The sequence below is a fragment of the Phacochoerus africanus genome, chromosome 4 (genome assembly GCF_016906955.1).
Source record: "Phacochoerus africanus isolate WHEZ1 chromosome 4, ROS_Pafr_v1, whole genome shotgun sequence".
NCBI lineage: Eukaryota > Metazoa > Chordata > Mammalia > Artiodactyla > Suidae > Phacochoerus > Phacochoerus africanus.
Genome location: NC_062547.1, coordinates 143669021 through 143689923, shown reverse-complemented (window position 1 = coordinate 143689923; position 20903 = coordinate 143669021). Strand labels below are relative to the sequence as shown.

Genomic DNA, 20903 nt, shown 5'->3' with positions numbered 1-20903 from the left:
CAGAAATTAAGATGGGGCCAAACATTGACATTTGAAGCCTCACTGAGAAGCAAGATCGAAACCTACCTTCTGAGTTCCAAAAAAGTACTCTTAGATAATTAACTCTAAATTTTTTCTCAAAAGAAAAAAAATTCATTTTTTTTCCATCGACAGTGCACAATACCGGCCACTAGATGTCAGGCTCCCCCTGCCTTTACAGTGATTCTCTCTTCTCAACTCTGTTTCTCTATCCCTTTCTTGGTTTGCGGTGGGATGTCAGTTCCCAGACCAGGGACTGAATCTGGCTGCAGCGGTGACGGGGCCAGGTCCCAACCACCGGACCATACGGCAACTCCCTCTACTTCTCTTTTCTTCATTTAGGAGTCAGTGGGGAAGGATCCAATGGGGTAGCCCACACACTCCTGGGGCTCCTCCCCCAGAGAGGGTCCCTGAGTCTTAGACCCTTTTTTTAAAGGACTTTATGGAGCTATAATTTATACATGATAAAGTTGACCTATTTAATGCGTACCACTCACCAGCTTTTAGTATAATTAAAACTGTCATCTAATTTTAGAACTTGTCGTCACCTCTAAAAATACCGATACCCACCAGGCAGTCACTCCCCGCTTCCTGTCCCCCCCTCTCATCTCCCTAGCTCTAGGCAACCACTTTCTTTTGGATACATTTTAAAATATACTTAAGTGGTGGAGAACTGTGGTACTCAAGAGAAAAATGGGTTTGGCAGTAACCACAAGTCATCAACACTGAGCACAGCGAAACACCATTCTCTTTGGCATCAAAATCAACAAGGGACTGCACCAAATGCTAGATGGAGGAAGCCTAGCGGCGTGGGAGCACCTAACTTATACGGCGGGTGTAGCCGCAAATCCAGCCACAGTCAAACCCTGGGTATCATGTGGTTTTTTTCTAGGTAATCCAATTTTTACGAAAAGGTGAGACATTCAGATATTTTGATGTGAAAGTTCTTGCCTTTCATGCTAAGGCAATTTAAAAAACCAACTTCTGAAGAAAACTGTGGACTCTACAAAGCACAACCACCAGGCTAGATGGAGCGCACGAGCTGACAGCCTGAGAGCTTTGAATACCTGATCTTGGCAGGAAAACCGAAGAAACAAAAGTTGTCTCTGCAAGAAGCTCCAAAAAGGATGCAAACATTAGCTCCAAAGGCACGAAGGACCTTGCCATCTCTTGCTTACCAGTAAGCGGTAAGACAGGAAGAATGATCAATTACAAGGTATTACAAATTCATCTCCCATGAAACTTTCATAGAGGAAGGAAATCAGTCCATTAAGTTTCCTTAAATTATCCATATGCTGTCGACGATCAACCTAAAATTACGCCTAATGGCTCTTTGGTCCGTTCAGGATGTGCTCGGGCCGTCGGCTTGGAGGAAGATGAGGAGTTACACTTAAGGTGCAGTTTAGAGAGTAAGCGCGCCAAGGAACTATTCCTCCACAGCGGCTCTCCCACGGGTCATGTTTCTATTATTACGCTTCTCAGCCATCGAGGGAAGGGCAAAACATCCCTATTTCTCTGCCCTTGGAAAGCCGGCAACGAGCAGTAGAGCATGCGATGCCCCGAGGCGGCGCGGAAGGCGGCATCAATGACTTGTATTTTCCAAGTAAAATTCAGGGCCAGCCAAGCACGGCTCTGTTACCCCAGGCACAGCAGGGAGGTCCTGAAGAGAAGAAGCACCTGCTGGGCATGGGCCCTCCCCCGTGCGTCAGCAGCCCTGGCACCAAGGACCTGAATTAAAGAGCCAACAAAAAGGCTTGAAACGGAAGAAATGCTCCAAGAGGAAAAGAAGAGCTCGGAACAGAGTGAGACGAGGATGCCGCCTTTACAGCTAAAGGATGGCCCTGCCACTGCTTTGTAGGAAGGACAGGAGGTGGCGGCTTTAGTCTATATCATTTATATTTTCTCCACAAAGAATGAAGAAGCCAGCACAATTCACCCCAGTGCTCACTGCTTTGCTTTAAGAAACGATCGGAAAATAAAAATTGAGAGGAAAAAATTTAATCTTAAGACCAACAACCTGAAATGGCTAATATATTTTCAAAACGAAACAAAAAAGAGTTTCTCCCTCTTCTCGCAAAATAATTCTCTTCTCCCCAAGAGGGAGCTAAAGAACTCGGGAAGCCCAGTGGTGGTTCTTCCAGAAGGTTTGTCCAGCAAGGCTGACATTCTCTGCTGTCTCCTGACAGATCCAAGGGAAGACAGGCCACAGACACTCAGGGGCAGTTCAGCTGCTCACGACACACCTCTACGCAACGTGGGACTGAGCTGGTGAACCCCACTGGCAGCAGCAACTCACCAAGGGGACAGAAATCTACAGAGTCGTCTCATCACGGGGTCCTACCGGTCACATGGAGGACAGGACGAGGGCATTCGAACGCGGGAGGAAAGAGACCTCTTGCGAACCTGCGTGTTAACTCGCGGATGGCGACCAGAACCTTCGCTCTGAAATACTTAGTACCGCTAGTATGGGACCGGGCAGTAAGTGAGCTGAGGGTTGACACAAAGTAATTTTACTCCTGAAATTTCCCACCATCTTTTCTCTCCCATGGCTTCATTAAAAGCACTCACCTAAAACCAGGAACACCCACCAGAGCCAGTACTGACCATCAAAATATCCAGGGAAATAGGTGGAAAACTGAAAAATAAAGCAAAATATTTTAAAGCAGTTCAGCTGATAAAAGTTCACATTTTAACTGAGGAGTTTAGAAAACAAAAGATTTCATTTTGTAGACTGTTGCTCATTTCGCTCTTACAAAAATTTCTTAAAATGTTGCGAAAGTATTTTCTATAGCGCTGACTTGAAATGATTATGATACATACACAAACGTATTTCCTTTCATGCAAAAACAATTTTGGTGAAACAGGATGTCTTTCCGTTTCATATATTCCTTGTTTTGAAAGTCTCCAAATCTGTTTGTTTTCTCAGAATATATTTTGTTTGCTTTTGGCTCCCTCCTATAAACATGTCATTTTCTTCTTCTTTTTTAAGTGAAAAAAAAAAAAATTTTTTTTTTGGTCTTTCTGTCTTTTTAGGGCCACACACACAGCATATGGAGGTTCCCAGGCTAGGGGTTAAATTGGAGCTGCAGCCGCCGGCCTCCACCACAGCCCCAGCAACACCAGACCCCAGCTGCGTCTGCCACCTACACCACGGCTCATGGCAACACTGGATCCTCAACCCACTGAGCAAGGCCAGGGATCGAATCCGCAACCTCATGGTTCGTAGTCAGATTGTTTCCCCTGCACCACAACAGGACCTCCCTTTTTTAATGCAGAATTTCCTAGGCCAGGCATCAAACCCATGCCACAGCTATAACCAGAGCCACAGCAGTGACACCAGATCCTTAACCTGTGGGAACGCCCAGAAATATGTCTGAACAGCACTTTTATTTTGCTTACCCAGCACCCAAACCAACTACCTGGACTCCTTTCTAATGTGCCCTCATCTTCTTCCTACTCCTGCAGCCACACCTGACACCTTGGAACCCTCCCCCATACATCATGAGAATCCCACTCCTTTGCCAGGACTAGCACAGGCAGTTATTCTGGCCCATGGGAAATGAGGGCTGCTAAGGTTTCCTTCTTCTTAAAAAGAGGGAGAAGGAGCTCCAAGCATGGCTCAGCAGTAACGAACCCGACTAGTATCTATAAGGACGAGGGTTTGATCCCGGGCCTCGCTCCGTGGGTTAAGGATCTGGCATTGCCGTGAGTTGTGACGTTGGCTGCAGACACGGCTTGGATCCCGCATTGCTGTGGCTGTGGTGTAGGCTGGCACCTGTAGCTCAGATGGGACCCCTAGCTTGGCAACTTCCATATGCTTCGAGTGTGGTCCTAAAAAGACCCCCTCCCCCCAAACAAAAGACAGAGAAAGAGGAAAAAAAGAAACCGTGCTTCTGTTCAACACTGATGTGTTTCTGATGTGACGCCTGAAACCGCCATCGCCATCTCATCTAAGAGAGAGGAGCAGGGAGTTCCCATTGTGGCTCAGTGGTAATGAACCCGACCAGTATCCGTGAAGATGCAGGTTTGATTCCTGGCCTCACTCAGTGGGTTGGGGATCCCGAGGTGCCATGAGCTGTGGTGTAGGTCGCAGACACAGCTCCGATCTGGCATTGCTGTGGCTGTGGTGCAGGCCGGCGGCTGTAGCTCCGCTTGGACAGCTAGCCTGGGAACCTCCATATGCCATGAGTGCGGCCCTAAAAAAATAAAAAAGAGAGAAGAGAAGCTACACCAGCATGGTGAGCAGGTGTCAGTGGTCCTTGATGATGTCAGTGAGACATTCAACTAACTAATGCTCACTGGAAATAACAATCTTCCCTTGGGTTTCTAAGCCGTTCTGAGCTAAGTTTTCTGCTACTCACAAAACCCATCCTAACTGATACAAGCTGATTCACTTAATTAATAATTTTAGTTAAAAATTTAGTAAAAATAAAAAGATTGATAACACATTTCATGGTTTTTCTATTGGAGGTTTTAACACAGTTTGGAGTTTCGTGCAACTTGAATTAAAATACAGTAGTTTATTTCTTAATAAAATAACAAGATTTAGAGAAGGAATGGAAACCTCTTTGGGGCCTGCGCTAACCTAAAGTTGACGTTTTAGAGGAGTATACATTAGCTGTCTAGGAGAAAAGCCCAGAACTTTTATCAGATTCTCAAAGCAACCTGGAATTCTAAAAATGTTAACAACTACTTTAAAATAAGTAATTTCGAAAAACTCCAGTGGTCAGTCACCACTCACTGATTAGTTAATAATACCAATTTATGACAAATACATTGGTTTTATCTAGAAAGTTAGCAACAGCAGTAAACATACCTGAAATCAGAGGACACGTTAAAAGACTAGATCTGGACTTCCCACTGCGGCTCAGCGGAAAAGAAACTGGCTATCATCCATGAGGACGCAGGTTTGATCCCCGGCCTCACTCAGTGGGTTAAGGATCCGGCGTTGCCGTGGCTGTGGAGTAGTTCGGCAGCTACAGCTCCCATATGATCCCCAGCTGGGAACCTGCACATGCCGCAGGTGCAACTCTAAAAAAAAACAAAAACAAAAACAAAAGACAAAAGACTAGATCTTTTACCACTTTAAATTATGTCATGCAATTCCAACTAACTGGTAGCTCCCAAACCACTGACGAGCTCTCTCTCTGATGTACTTTAGAGCTAAGGAGTGGGGCTTGCGACACGGCTGTGGCTCTCCAAACACTGTGACATCATCAGTGGTGCTCCTGAGGAGCCATCTGGAAGGGAGGGAGCAGAGAGACCAGGAGAGGGAAGGGAAGGAGGCTAAAACATCAGGAGCCCTGAGGAGAAGCGCATGCACTTGCGACCAGGTGTCACAGAGAGGTGACAGTCTTCCTGTATTACACAAACAACGAATTTCAGAACAAGTACATGTGTTATCATATTATAAACATATTACACACAGAGAAAGCACCGGTAAACCACCTCCAGGAGAGATGCCCGGGGATCAGCAATCGTCACTGGGTCTGACTGCAGAACTCGTGGGCAGAAACCACCTGAAACTGCTCCAGGTTCGGTTTCATGAAACCAGAACAAAGACTCACCAAAAATCATTGGGGATTTTGAGATAATTCCAAAAAAGCAAATAGGAAAAAAAAAAAATCAAATACTCAAACGTGTTCCGCTTATCGCATCTCTCTCAGCTCTGTCTTTGCTGGCATCAACTTACTCTGACAATCAGGATCCACTTAATTAGAGAGAGACCAAATCCTGAAATGGCCCCGTATCTTCCCGCCGCTGAGGTGGTCAGGCAAAAAGACAGGAAAAATCCAATCCAGTTAAAGAGGAATGCCACTGCAAAAGCAGAGAGAAAAAAGAGGTCAGACGTGTTGTCACCTGAGGAGCAGGAGTGCCCTGTGCCCTCGCTTCGGCCTCACTGGCTTCCCTGCGGATAAAAGAGCCTGGCCCTCTCTCTGCAGCCCTCGGCCCCCTTCCTCGACACATCCAGCCCTGTCTGCCTCCCGAAAGGAAACGAGAAAACCTAGTCTCTGAGTCTCAGGAATTGTATTACTATATCTACTGCTGGTCACTTTCAAAAATGCCTCACGGTCACCCAACTGTCTGTGACTTGAGCCCTTTGCTGTAAGCGCTGCGCCTCAGTAAATAAAGGCTATGTGAACATGAAATAGCGGGATTTGAATCCCCAAAGAGTGGGATTCAAGCCGTTCACCCTCCTGTGCCTGTATGAATCTTGAGAGCTCACACAACACATCACCTTTGAAAGCACTGCACTGCCTTCACGCCTTCTGTGTGTGCGTGTGTGTCTGTTTAAGGCCGCACCTGTGGCATGTGGAGGCTCCCAGGATAGGGGTCTAATTGGAGCTGTAGCCGCCGGCCTACACCACAGCCACAGCCACACGGGATCCGAGGCACATCTGTGACCTACACCACAGCTCACGGCAACACCGGATCCTTAACCCACTGAGCGAGGCCAGGGATCAAACCCCCATCTCCATGGACACTAGTCAGGTTTGTTAACCGCTGAGCCACATTGGGAACTCCCTTACCTTTTTAATACGGCGAATAAAACAAATGGTTGCTCCCTTGCCCATCAGGCATGCGTAAAGATAAACGCGTAATAACATCAAGGGGAAACTGGGCTGATTCTGATGTGCTACTAAAACAGAAGCTTGCAGGACAAAATTCACCAAACAAAGGCATTTAATTCCTATTCTACAGTCAGGAATGAGTAGGAGGAATGCTAAGGGGTCCTGCAGATCGGAAAAATAAAGCTTAATTAGCTCACGGAAAAATGCAGTAGCCCTCATAGCTGCTTTACTTGTATTTTCCATAGATATTCACACAAACAGAAGACAAACAGAAAGGCTATTAAGATAAAAGTGTACTAAGCTCTAAACATCGAAGTAGGAGTTCCCGTTGTGGCTCAGGAGTCACGAACCCGACTAGCATCCATGAGGACGCAGGTTTGATCCCTGGCCTCGCTCAGTGGGTTGAGGATCCGGCGCTGCCGTGAGCTGTGGTGTAGGTCGCAGACGCGGCTCGGATCCTGCGTTGCTGTGGCTGTGGTGTAGGTCGAAGATGCAGCTCAGATCTGGCACTGTTGTGGCTGTGGAGTAAGCTAGTGGCTACAGCTCCGATTCAACCCCTCCCCTAGCCTAGGAACCTCCACGTGTCGCAGGTGTGGCCTAAAAATACATGAAATAAAATAATAAAGATCTCAGTAAAAGACACAAGCAGTCTGTCTGTGGGAAGTGGCTCTGCTGTGTGTACACACTTACTGAAAAAAGTCAACATGAAAACCCCGTCGTTTCCTATCCTCATCTGGTCAGCATCATCGAAATCATCCCGACCCACAAAATCTTCATCCTAAATGAAAAGGAAAATAGGCAAATTCAGTGAATGATTTCGAGGCAAAGGAAAGATATCATGAAGAACAGGGGAAGGAACAAAAGTGAGGCCCAAGGGGAAACGTATCGCTTTGGCTCAACTCAAAACCATGAGCATTAAGGCTCAGCATGTGTTAAAATTTTTCGTTTTGTCTTATTAGTAAAAGATATAATTTGAGAAAAAAATGAATCTTTCTTCAAACTCCATAGTTATCTGAATGAAAGGAATTTTTCATTTTATTTTATTTATTTTTTGCCTTTTGGGGCCGCACCTGCGGCATATGGAGGTTCCCAGACAAGGGGTCCAATCGGAGCTGTAGCTGCCAACCTGCCCCACAGCCATAGCCACACGGGATCCGGGCCACGTCTGCAACCTACACCACAGCTCACAGCAATGCTGGCTCCTTAACCCACTGAGCGAGGCCGGGGATCGAACCTGCCACCTCGTGGTTGCTAGTATGATTTGTTTCCACTGCACCACAACAGGAACTCCTGAATTTTTCATTTTATAACCAAAGTTCTTTAACAACACGAGGAGCTACTCACACGTCCTTTTTTATATGTATCTGAAGAAAAGAAAAGGGAAAAGATGTTCTGACACGTCTGGCTTCAATTCTAGAACATCAGTAACCCAGGGCCTGTCTGGGGCCCAGAAGGCTAGTCATCTAGTCATCCGGGGCCCGTTCAGAGGACACCACTGATCAGCTCAAGAGCTTTACGAGACTGACTTGGGGGCCGTGGGAGGGGACAGTGTGATGAGACATAAGGAGTGGGACAGGGGTGCCCGCTGCTCACGTCCCAACTACCTGTTTCTTATACTGGCACACAGGTCTGCAAGACCCTCCCTTCCCGTCGTGTGGGCAGATACGACCCCTTCCATCCTAACCTGAAAACGCAGTGTTGCAGGTCTAGCAGGAGCCCGATACTGACCAACGCCAGCACCGCCGTAGGCAGCCGACCTGCTCACCCAACTGCGGGTATAGGCGCCGAGACATCGACAAAGAACATGTACCTAGAAGTGGTAAGACCTGTACACGGTCCACCAAAGGCTCCTCCAACGAAAATAAAGGAATAAGCCTTCGGGGACAACCAAAACGTGCCCTGTACGGAAAATGGACGGGGAAGCCCCCCCCCCCCCCCCCGCCCCGGGATCGGGATCGAGCGGAGGGGAAGAGGCAGCGGCAGCTTCCGCCCGATGTAACACATTTCCTCGACCCTTCGCAGTGGTTACAAGAACGTGCTTGATATTTTTTAAGATACGAGATACTTAGGATTCTAAATTCATATTCGCAGGACAAATAGACTCTGCAAAGAAGCAAGTAATTCCGTTTTTCGCCTAACTATACAAAGATACCCCATAAGCACACACGGAAGTAATGCCTAGTAACAAATACGGCAAATGCCCTCTACCTCTCCTCTCTGCCCTTGGTTGAGTCTCCGCTACAGGCTCCTCCTGCAACTGCTGCGAGGTCGATGTTTCTCTAACACTGTGCGTGTATCGTACCCATGCTTAACAGCTTTGCAGGATTCTGTGCGGCCTCCATGAGTCCAAAGGGCTCGGCCCAGCATTCAGAAGACTCTAAAACCTACAGTTCTGCCCACAAACTCTGCTCAAACGAGAGCATTTACTTTTGTCTACAGAACCCGTCCTGCAACTGTGTGAATTCACATCACCCTGAGCCTTTCCCCCAGGAGGTTCTCATCCAGCGACACTCGTGGCCCACTTCGAACCCCCCATCTTCCCAGGATCACAAGGCTCAAGCCACAGATCTGAACACTCCCTGCTCTCTCGGGTGCTACTGCTCAGCTGTGGGTATCTGGGGGCCTCTCTCCATCCCTGGAGTTTAAGCCCTCACATGGCAGGAGCAATGCCTCACATACAAAGCCTTCTAGCTATATCCATATGACAGCAGGAAGTGTTCTATACATGCCTGCTGAATAAGAGACCCCTTAAGAAGTTCTTAAATACATACATTTGTCTAATAAAAGTGTTCTAAACAGTCCTATAACTAATCAGAGCTTATCTCCCGGTCTGGTTCCTTGGGACCGTTACCATAACTCAACAGGTCTACAAAGCACATACAAGGACCTAGAGACCCGGCTTCTTGGGCTGGACTCACTACGCTGCTACTTCTTAGCTGTAAGACTTTGGGTAAATTAACCTCTCTGGGCCTCAGTTTTTGCATCTGTAAAACAGGGCTAACAGACTCTCGGCCTTGCAAGGTTCCTGTGAGGACTCGGACAATGAACGAGCTGTAACAAGCACCGAGCACACGAGGTCACTGCATCAAGAGTGTTTTGTCTTTAGACCATGAGCTCCGTCAGGGTTCTTGGCGTCTCCCTAGCACCTCAGGGGGACACACCGCGCCGCGTAGAATCGGCCTTGACGGCCTTATAAGCCACGGCTTCCGCCGAGCAGAGGTTCCAGCAGCTTCAGCCCTCAGAGCAGATGTCCATTATCCTGAGGCCACGACTTCCAGGGCTGGCATCACGGCACTGTCCACACGCAGCTTCTGCTCTTGCTCTTGTCTTTTACTCTAGGTTTCTGACAGGACTACAGGGTGGCGCCCTGACCGCCCCCCATTCCTGGGGACCGGGTCCTCCCCTCCATTCGCCCAGCATCTGTACCAGTTTCAACCTGGATGAACATTTAAGAAACCCCAACTGGATCACTTACAGGTCTGACATCGTGCACCAAGAGTCCCCCAAATTCTCCACTGGCTCCCCCACAACTCCCACGAATCAACATCAGCCCAGCACGATCTGAGATCACTGTGCCTCCGCAGACGGCATGGGGGGGACTGCTGGTGGCAGGGGCTTCATCCAGATGACTGCTAGAGCCCTTCTGGGTGTAACCCTACAAAGTCCCACTTATTTCTTCTCTCCATAGGCTCCCTGGCACGCATCTACCTAAGCCCAAAATATTAAATGTGCAGAATCAAAGCAAAATTGGCGTATTTCCTAGGCCAGCTGCTGCTTCAAAATGCTTCAACTATGCTAGGCGTTGCCACTTGAGAAAGTGGCAGCACTGGGAGAGACACAGGGAAACTGAGCTGGCTTGACAAGAGAGTCTTCCATGCATCTGTACCTTTGACCTCATCATTTGCAGGAAGACATAAAAGTCAATTATCGCAAAAGAAAATGTACTTGCTTTTTAAAATTAGCTGTGCTTTTACTAATCAACTTAATCGTAAGTAATAAATCAAGAAGTGGATAATGAAAAGAACTCAATTCCAACAGCGCAGCACCAGATAACACGGTAAACCAGACTTACTCTTCCAGGAACCAAAGGGATAGTAGCTTCGGCTTTGGTTCTCTCGGCTTCATCGTAACTGGGCAGTGTGGTAGCCACGTTGTAAGATGGGGGCTTTGGAAACCCAGACTCGTCTTTGTAGTCAAAATACACTGCAGAATCAAAAGGAGGTCACGATTAACTGATGAGGAGCTGAACTGAGGAAAAAGAGGACTCCTGCTAACTCTGGCAAACAAAAACCAGCCATTCTTCTAACAGTACCTAAAGAACAATTGAATAAAAAGACGTTTAGGAGCTCCCTTCGTGGCTCAGGGGTTAAGGAACCTGACTAGGATCCATGAGGACGCAGGTTCCATCCCTGGCCTCGCTCAGTGGGTTAAGGATCCAGTGTTGCCGTGAGCTGTGGTGTGGGTCGCAGACACAGCTCAGATGTGGTGTGGCTGTGGCTGTGGCGTAAGTCGGCTGCTACAGCTCCAATTAGACCCCTGGCCTGGGAACCTCCATATGCCGCAGGTGCAGCCCTTAAAAAAAAAAAAAAAAAAAGACAACAAAAAAGAGATGTTTAAAGATGAACATGAGACGGGGAATGATTTTTAAATTTATCTACTTTTGAATTATTTCAATTCCAGACCCACTTTGCTCTCCCTCCAAGCTCCTTTGAACACTTTTGTGCAGTGTGTGCACAAAAGACAGTTCCTGCTAATAACGGCGTAAGGAAACATTTAAAAATACTCCAGCTGAGTGTGTCCATCTGTACCACAATCTCCCCCCATTTATAAACATGAAAAAAAAACTTGGGGGGAAAAAAGTTAAAATTTATTTCTCACAGATTTCGGCACTTTGATCTTTTCACATTATTTTTCCCAGGTACTGTTTTCTATGACATGCTTAAGGTAACTAGTTCAGTTACAGAACCATTACTTTTTTGTGCTAAACCCTGCATTCCCTCTATTGAATGCTGCGTCTTCACTCTCACTGACTTCTATTAGAACAGAGTCGATATGTATTACCAGAAACGATCAGGAGTTTCCTCATGGCTCAGCAGGTTAAGGATCCATCACTGTCACTGCTGCGGCTCTGGTTACATCTGTGGCGTGGGTTCAATCCCCGGCCTGGGAACTTCCACGTGCCGTGGGTGCAGCCAAAAAAGAAAAGAAAAGACCTACTTACAAATGGATCAAATTTCTACCCAATTAAAAAAAAAAAAACTTAATTTTGAAAAAATTTTTATACCTAATCAAGATTAAAATTTTTCTTTTTTCCTCTTTGGTTAATTGTAATATATTATTGAAATTATCAATCAGCAGAATTCACCTCATTAACAGAAAAAAAGTTCTATTGTCATCAAATGGGCAGAAAAATCATTGATAAAATTCCAGGAACCAAAGGATAGTAGCTTCAGCTTTGGTTCTCTCGGCTTTGTCTTAACTGTTTTTGTTACTAATAACAAAAACATTTAGCAAATTAGGAATAAAAGAAAATGATAACTCCTTAATCTTATCACAAATCCCTATAAAAAACTTTTTGTTTGGTTTTTTGTCTTTTTTTTTTTTTAGGGCTGCACCCACAGCATATAGAAGTTCCCAGGTGAGGGGTCAAATCAGAGCTGCAGCTGCCAGCCTACGCCACAGCCACAGCAACACCAGATCCAAGCCATGTCTGCAACCTACACCACAGCTCATGGCAAGGCCAGATCCCTGACCCGCTGAGCAAGGCCAGGGATCAAACCAGCATCCTCATGAATACTAGTCAGATTCGTTTCCACTGAGCTACAATGGCAACTTCCATCTATAAAAAATCTTAAGTAAATATCATAATTAATAGTAAATTACTAAAGTCTTTCACCCCTAAAATTAGACAGTAAGACAGAAATGCCCACTGTTACCTCTTCTAATCAAATATTATCTTAGAGGTACTACTAGTTGATACAATATGGCAAAAAGAAAATACAAGACATAAGGATTGGGATTTCACATTGTGGCTCAGTGGGTTAAGAACCTGACATAATGTCCGCGAGGGTGCAGGTTCGATCCTCGGCCTCACTCAGTGGGTTAAGGATCCAGAGTTGCCGCAAGCTTCAGCATGGATGACAGAGGCAGCTTGGATCTGGGTTGCTTGTACCTGTAGCAGATGCCTGCAGCTGCAGCTCCAATTTGACCCCTGGCCCAGGAACTTCCGTATGCCACAGGTATGGCCATAAAAAGAAAGAAAGAAAAAAAAAAGACATAAAGATTGGAAATTAAGAAATCTATCCTTAATCATGGATGACATGACTACATATGTAGAAAAAATCCAAGAGTATCTACAAACTATTAGAATCAATATATGAACTTAAAGTCTCTGGACTCAAAGTTAATATAAACCATCAATTGTATTTTCATATACCAACAACAAAAATAAAATCATATACGGACCATTTACAATAGCACCAAAACATATCAAATGTCTGGGGATAAATCTAATTAAAAATGTGCAAGATCTCTAAACTGAAACTCACAAAATACTATTGAGAGAAATGAAAGATTTTTTTTTTTTTTTGCTTGCCCTGCGGCATATGGAGTTCCCAGGCCAGGGGTTGAACTTGCATCCCCGTGCTCCCAAGATGCTGCTGGATCCCGATGACCCACAACGGAAACTCCAAGAAATGAGAGATTTTAATAAACGGGAGGGCTATATCACGGTTATACACTGGACGATGCAATAGTATAAAGATGTTAATTCTCTTCAAACTGATGCAAAGATTCAGGGCAATTTCAATAGAGTTTCTGTTTCATTCCATCTTACGGAAATTGGCAAGCTGATTCTAAAATGTAAATGACAAAAAACACAAAGCCAAGGAAGTAGCAAAGCCATCGTGGAGAACAAAAAGGCTAAAGGACCAACAGTACCAGACATCAAGATTATGAAGCTCTGAAATTAAGACAGTGGAGCACAAAGATGAATACACAGACCAAAGAACAGAATGTTGAGTCCAGAAAACAAATCCACATATAATGAAGCAAACCCAAACGCCAGCAAAGACATGTGAGACTTGCTGGTGCACGTCAGTAACCGGGCAGCCGCCCCACCCTGCGACCTACCGGCGCTCTCGGCAGAGATGCTGCTATAAGGCGGCGGAGCGTCCCCTGCAGCCTGCTCTGGCTCTCCAGGCTCTTCTTCATTCTGCAACTAAACAAACATTTCACATCTCAGTGCAAGTATAAAGCCAATCGGGGCGGAGGGAAACCTGAAAAGTGCGAGAGCCTTTCTGGAAAGCTGTAAGGCGGGGCGTCTCAAAAGCCTTAAAATGTGCAAATGCTTTACAAAGTTTTCTACTCCCAGGAATTCAGCCTAAGGAAATAATAAGACAGGCAAAAAAGACAGATATAAATACTACTGCAGCAAAAACGAGGAACAACCCAAATACCCAGCATACGGAACTTATTAAGTAAGTTACAGCTCATCTCACAAAGGACACTAAGTAACCACAAAAATGAAAACGAAGAAAATTTGATGACTTGAGCAGATAATCGTGCTGTACTGTCACATGAAACAAACTAAACTTACCAAACCGTATGAATCATATAATTTGGTTTTGGAAGACAGATGCAGGAGGGAAAGGAAGGCTGCAACGACAGACACCTACGGTCTCAGAAGATGCAATCAGAGGGGGGTTTTCCCTTGTTTCTATGTAGATTCTAGTCTTTCAATTAAAAAAAAAATTTTTTTTTCTTTTTCAGCCGCACGCACTGGGGCATATGGAAGTTCCCAGGCCAGGAATCGAACCCAAGCCATAGCTGTGACCTACACCACAGCTGCAGCAATACCAGGTCCTTAACCCACTGCACCACAGCAGGAACTCCATGTTGCAATTTTTTTCTTTCTTTCCCTTTCCTGGCTGCCCCAGGGCACATGGAGTCCTGGGCCAGGGATCAGATCGGAACCACAGGTGCAACCGAGGCTGTGGCAACGGGGGTCCCTAACCCGCTGAGCTGGGCTGGGGACAGAACTTGTGTTCCGGTGCTGCAGAGACGTCTGCCTCCAATCCTGCTGTGCCACAGCAGGAATGCCCTGTTCTAATGTTTTTAATGAACATTCACCACTTGTGTAGTTTTTTCAGTTAGAAAAACAATTTTAACTTAATAATAACAATCTGTTAAGACAAAGACAAATCACAACAAAATCAAGGTTTACCATTATATTCAGTTTGGGCCTAGAAATTACGTCTTAAATAATTGAGATATTTACAAAAACCTAAAATTCTACCTAATTCTATATATAACCCCTGTCAACACATCTTCCTCTTCCTTATCTCAGCAACCCCCTCACCGGTCAGATCTACAGCTCTAGTTACTTTAGATAACGCACACTGAAAGTGGCTTAAATTAAATTTGAACCACCTCAGTCTCCAATCTCCATGCCACTCAAAATCAGAAGCCAGGAGTTCCCGCCATGGCTCAGCAGAAACAAACCTGACTAGCATCCTTGAGGACGCAGGTTTGATCCCTGTCCCCGCTCAGTGGGTTAAGGATCCGAGATCGCCGTGAGCTGTGGCATAGGTCACAGACGTGGCTCAGATCCTGCATTGCTGTGGCTGTAGCGTAGGCCGGCAGCTACAGCTCCTATTCGACCCCTAGCCTGGGAACCTCCATATGCTGCAGGTACGGCCCTAAAAAGACAAATAATAATAAAATTTTTTAAATCTTAAAAAAAAAAAATCAAACTTTTTTTTTGGCCACGCCTGCAGCATGTAGAAGTTTCCAGGCCAGGGATCAAACCCACACCATAGCAGCAACCTGAGCTGCTATAGTGATAGTGCCAGATCTTTAATCTGCTGTACCACAAAGGAATTCCCCAACAAACTTTTCTGATTAATACCACAAAGCATTTAATTACAAATGAATTCTTCTGCCAAATTTTCATCAACATCTACCATCTGGGCATTTTTTTTTTTGAACCCTAGAAATCTAATGTTAAACTTAAGGCATTCCCAAAATAACTAAGACGAATTTTCCCTTCAAAGGACGACAGATGGGCAAAATAGCTACAGTAAAGCCAAGTGTTCCTGGGAGACCCAATCAGTCAACTACTTAAACAGAGTTCCTGGGGCCAGGTTCACCTGGAGTACTTTTAACATGAACTGTAGCTCTCTAGGCGGGGTCTTTATCCTCAGCCCACTCTCACCGAACCACTCTCGTGTCCTGGGAACGTGGCGCAACGCAGCACAAGAGCAGCACAAGCAAAGGCAGAAACAGACTTTCCAAGAATGTTGCCTTAATTTACTGAGGCGAGTCATGTTCCTCTGCTTATGCAGGTTTTAGAAAGAAAGCAAGACAAGGCTGAGAAATCAAGGAAAAAAAGAGTTTTAATGCTTCTATCTGCAAGACAGGTCGCCTGTCTCCTAGCAACCTGGAAATGTGAAATCTCATCATCCCACACCAGGGTAACAGATAAGGGAGCAATGAAATCCGAACGGTCTCAGAAACCCCCATTTTCTCTTTGATGATGGAAAAAGAAACATTTCCAGGTGAAGGTTTTTGCTCCATTAAAATCTGCCTCTTCAGAACCATGTACTAGTATTACTTCTTTCCTTTTTTTTTCTTTTTTTGAGGGCTACGCCCCCAGGATATGGAAGTTCCCAGGCTAGGGGTCGAATCAGAGCCACAGATGCCAGCCTACACCAGTCACAACATCAGATCTGAGCTGCATCTGCAACCTACAGCACAGCTCACGGCAATGCTGGATCCCTAGCCCACTGAGTGAGGCCAGGGATCGAACTCGCCACCTCATGGTACTAGTCAGATTCGTTTCTGCTGCACCACAATGGGTACTCCTACTAGTAGTATTTCTAACTGAAAAAAGACAACCAACAAAAAACAGCCACTGTGATCATGGAGGCTTCACATACCGGGAGGGTCCCAGGACTTCACTGTACACGGTTGCCAACTCTGACTTGTTTTCTATAATCTGGTGAGAAGTTTTGGCTCCGTCAAGAAAGGTGTGTGAAATAAAACACAAAGACGTGGAAAGCAAAGAGGCAGTTACCTCCACAAGGTATTTAGTGACCACCACCTGCGTGAATAATGACTTGGGAAGCCCCGAATACACATCTTTTCAAACTCCAGGGCATCTAGAGGTCCCGTCGTGGCGCAGTGGTTCACGAATCCGACGAGGAACCATGAGGTTGTGGGGTCGATCCCTGGCCTCGCTCAGTGGGTTAAGGATCCGGCGTTGCCGTGAGCTGTGGTGTAGGTTGCAGATGCAGCTTGGATCCCGCATTGCTGTGGCTGTGGTGTAGCCTGGTGGCTACAGCTCCGATTCGACCCCTAGCCTGGGAACCTCCATATACCGTAGGAGCAGCCCTAGAAAAGGCAAAAAGACCAAAAAAAAAAAAAAGAAAAAAAAACCTCCAGGGCCTCTGTTGCCATTATCTGGCTTTGCCAGCCAAAAAGCCAGACACTCACCATAAGGGGGGTGTCGGGGGGCGGCACAGATAAGTGCGTTAGAACAAAAGTGGGCCTTCTATAAGATTATGGAATCAGTACCCTGGTTCCAAGTTTTATGGTTAAGGTGCTCCTTCACTGTTCTTGGGAATCTTTCCTGGGCAGCCCCTCTCCCAAAGCGAAGGAAACAGGCGTCGCTGTCGCTGTGGGGCTGGCATTGGGAAGAGGCCCGGTCTCTTCTTGCGAGTGGGTCAGTGGGAGCCTGAGGGCCACCCACCTCGTACAGATTGCCGCATGCAGGGGATGCCGAAAGGCAAGTCTGCAAGGGTGGAACTTTCTGCTCTCTGCTGTATGCTGAGCTGTTTGCAGGGGGGTGGGGGTGGGCTTGACTGTGTAATTATGACAGATGATAAAAACCTCTGGATTCTTTTCTGTTGCTTAATTCTTTTCAACAACTCTGATCCATTTTACTTACCTCCAAATAAGATTTAAAGCGCGGCTCTTCCAAACAGAATTATACAATTACCTATACGCGCCACATCAAGGACTGCGCAGAGCTTAGTACAAAACTGTCCCCACTGCTGACAAAGAAATCAATCATGGGACCGTTCAGCCGGCCTTTGTCTCTGCCGCACCCCAGCCAAGGCCCTCGCTCCCACCTTCCAGGTTCCCAGCACTCCTCCGATACACTGAGCAAAGCAGACTCTGCCAGGGCTCCCAGAAGAACCCTAAAACTCCACCACGTTCCCACTTTAATAGGCATCACCAGCTGCTATGGTCCTTCTTAGCCTTGATCACTCCCAACATTTAAAAAAAATAGTTACCTACAAAGAGGTGCCACTAATGTCTTGTCTAGATTTAGCCTGTGAAATAAGCACCCCTCAAAGAAAAGATGGTTTTCCTTCTTACTACCTTCCTCTGTATCCTCCCGGTACCGGTGCTGTGAGAAATAAACACATGGTCTTTTAGCTAGACGACCCCATCTACCCAGAAATCACACCCAGCTCCAGTTCTAGTACAAGCAAACGCGAAATAACAAGTGTAAAGACACTCATATTCTGATCTGAGCACCCACCCCGGTCAGAAGGTTCCCTCACTGCCTCCCCGAAGCAGCTCTAGAGATGATCACCGATTTAGAAACGAGCTGTTTTTAAGCAACAGAAGAGCCAGGGCCAGGACTGGGCCTACGCAAGGACCCGCAGTTACAACTGTACAGAACAGCAGTACCTAAAAGCACTTAAAAACTGTTCTTGAAAAGATGGGGGGAAAAAAGGGGAGTTCCCCTTGTGGCTCAGTGGTTAATGACCCTGACTAGCATTCATGAGGACTCAGTTCAATCCCTGGCCTCACTCAGTGGGTTGAGGATCCAGCACTGCCATGAGCTGTGGTGTAGGTTGCAGATGTGGCTCAGATCCCGTGTTGCTGTGGTTGTGGTGTAGGCCGGCAGCTGCAACTCTGATTCGACCCCTAGCCTGGGAACCTCCATATGCCATGGGTATGGCCCTAAGACATAAAGACCTCCCTTCACAAAAAAGTCCAAAAATCCTAAACAACACAGAGAAAAACAAACCAAAAACCCATAAGCCCACTAGAAGAGGTATCAAAATACACCTCATAATTCATACAAATACGTGGAAAATAATGCTGAACTACCCAATAAATCCATAAAGTTACCCGTATTTGCACCATTCATTGTTTTCTTCTTGGTAGAGTCGGGTCCTGCTTAAACAGCAAGAAAATTCTTTTAAGTTTTAAATCCCTTCTTTAAGTTATTAACAATTAGGCTCAGAAAATCCGAAACTGTAGCTTTAAATGCTATTTACCACTTCTAATTTTAGAGTTAATTTCTAAAACTTTCACCTTTAAATGCAATTTTTAAACCTCTCATTACCAACCCATGACCTCTTCACACACTTTAAATTCCACCAAACGAGACAGTATAATTACCAGACAGTAAACAAGCACGTTCCTTCAGGTAAACAACTGAGTTGGCTATTTCACTCTGTTGTTCAGAAACAGCCAGCATTCGTAAGGACTGTAAACACTCTACTACTGTATAGAGACAAGAGTTTTATTTATTTTTTTCAAATGTGTAAATGGTGCAATAGAAGAAAGGCTGGGGGAAAAATGTAATTGTAATGTATACATGTAAGGATAACCTGACCCCCTTGCTGTACAGTGGGGGGAAAAAAAATCTATTAAAAAAATATATATATATAGCCGAAAAAAAAAAAAAAAAGTGTAAATGTTTTCCTTTTATGGTCGCACCTGCAGCACATGAAGTTCCCGGACCAGGGGTTGAACTGAAGCTGCCGCTGTGGCCTACGCCACAGTCATGGCAACACCAGATCTGAGCCGCATCTGTGACCTATCCCGCAGCTTGCAGCTGGATCCTTAACCCACTGAGCGAGGCCAAGGATCGAACCCACTACCTCACAGAGACAATGCTGGGTCCTTAAGCTGCTGAGCCCCAATGGGAAATCCTCAGGTTCTTTTTCAATCGGAACCTAAGTGACGTGCAGCATCATGGTTGTTTCAGACGCGCATCGAAGTGCCTCCACGCTCATCTGCATTTCGAAATGACCGCCCCAGGATCCAGTTACCATCGGTCGCCATACAGAGCTGGTTCGCCACTACCGACTGTGCTCCCTATACTGTGCCATACACCCCCGGGGGGTTTCTTCTAACTGCAACTGTCCCCTCGGAATCCCCTTCACCTACTTCTCCGGCCCCCCAACCTACCTTTCCTCGAGCAACCACCAGTTTTGTTTTTCTGTCTGTGAGTACAGACTAGAGTTTTGGTTTTTCAGGTATTTTTAGGGCCTCACCTGTGGCCTATGGGGGTTCCCAGGCTAGGGGTCCAATTGGAGCTGCAGCTGCAGGCCTACCCCACAGCCACAGCCAGCACCAGGTCCCAGCCACATCTGCGACCCCCACCGCAGCTCAGGGCAACGCTGGACACTTAACCCACCAATCGGGGCCAGCGATGGAACCCACGCCATGGATACTAGTCAGAATCGTTATAGAAGGAACTCTGGGACTGCAGATTTTTAATGGTACAGCAAACTGACTCCAAATTGTGCTGGGCCCACCACCGCCAAACCCTTTACATTCAAGAACGGCTCTCTATTAAATCACTATTAATTAGGGGATGACATTTAAATAAGGTAAATAATTTTAACATTGAGAAATATCTATACTTTTAATAGATATTTCTCCAAAGAAGATATACAAAAGATGTTATCTCCAGAGCTTAAATACAGAATATGTATTTCCGAATGAATAAAAATAGTAAAGAAAAATAACACACTGAATTGCAAACTAATTGTGGTTTTAAAAAATTCCTTAATATTCTCTTTTCCTGAAGAGTAAAACACTACTAGGATCAAGAAATTAGGAGTTCCCGTCGTGGCGCAGTGGTTCACGAATCCGACTAGGAACCATGAGGTTGCGGGTTCGGTCCCTGCCCTTGCTCAGTGGGTTAACGATCCGGCGTTGCCGTGAGCCGTGGTGTAGGTTGCAGACGCGGCTCGGATCCCGCGTTGCTGTGGCTCTGGGGTAGGCCGGTGGCTACAGCTCCGATTCGACCCCTAGCCTGGGAACCTCCATATGCCGCGGGAGCGGCCCAAGAAATAGCAAAAAAAGAAATTAAAAGACAGTTTAACAAAGACATCTATTTTAAGAGCTGCAAATAAACTTCGTTTTTTCTACTTTAAGAGTTTACCTAGGAGTTCCCGTCGCGGCTCAGTGGTTAACAAATCCGACTAGGAACCACGAGGTTGCAGGTTCGATCCCTGGCCTCCATCAGTGGGTTAAGGATCCAGTGTTGCCGTGAGGTGT

The 20903-nt window shown here is 46.1% G+C and overlaps 1 protein-coding gene across 1 annotated transcript in view; it reads right to left on the bottom strand.

The window, feature by feature from the left end:
- Nucleotides 1-20903, bottom strand: part of NDFIP1 (Nedd4 family interacting protein 1) — a 45438-nt gene that overhangs the window by 6627 nt on the left and 17908 nt on the right. The window contains exons 2-6 of the mRNA XM_047778921.1: nucleotides 13722-13809; nucleotides 10663-10793; nucleotides 7281-7368; nucleotides 5711-5835; nucleotides 2587-2653 (exon numbers count right to left, since the gene is read on the bottom strand). Coding sequence (XP_047634877.1) covers nucleotides 2587-2653; nucleotides 5711-5835; nucleotides 7281-7368; nucleotides 10663-10793; nucleotides 13722-13809 — 499 coding nt within the window. The remainder of the gene's footprint in view (nucleotides 1-2586; nucleotides 2654-5710; nucleotides 5836-7280; nucleotides 7369-10662; nucleotides 10794-13721; nucleotides 13810-20903) is intronic.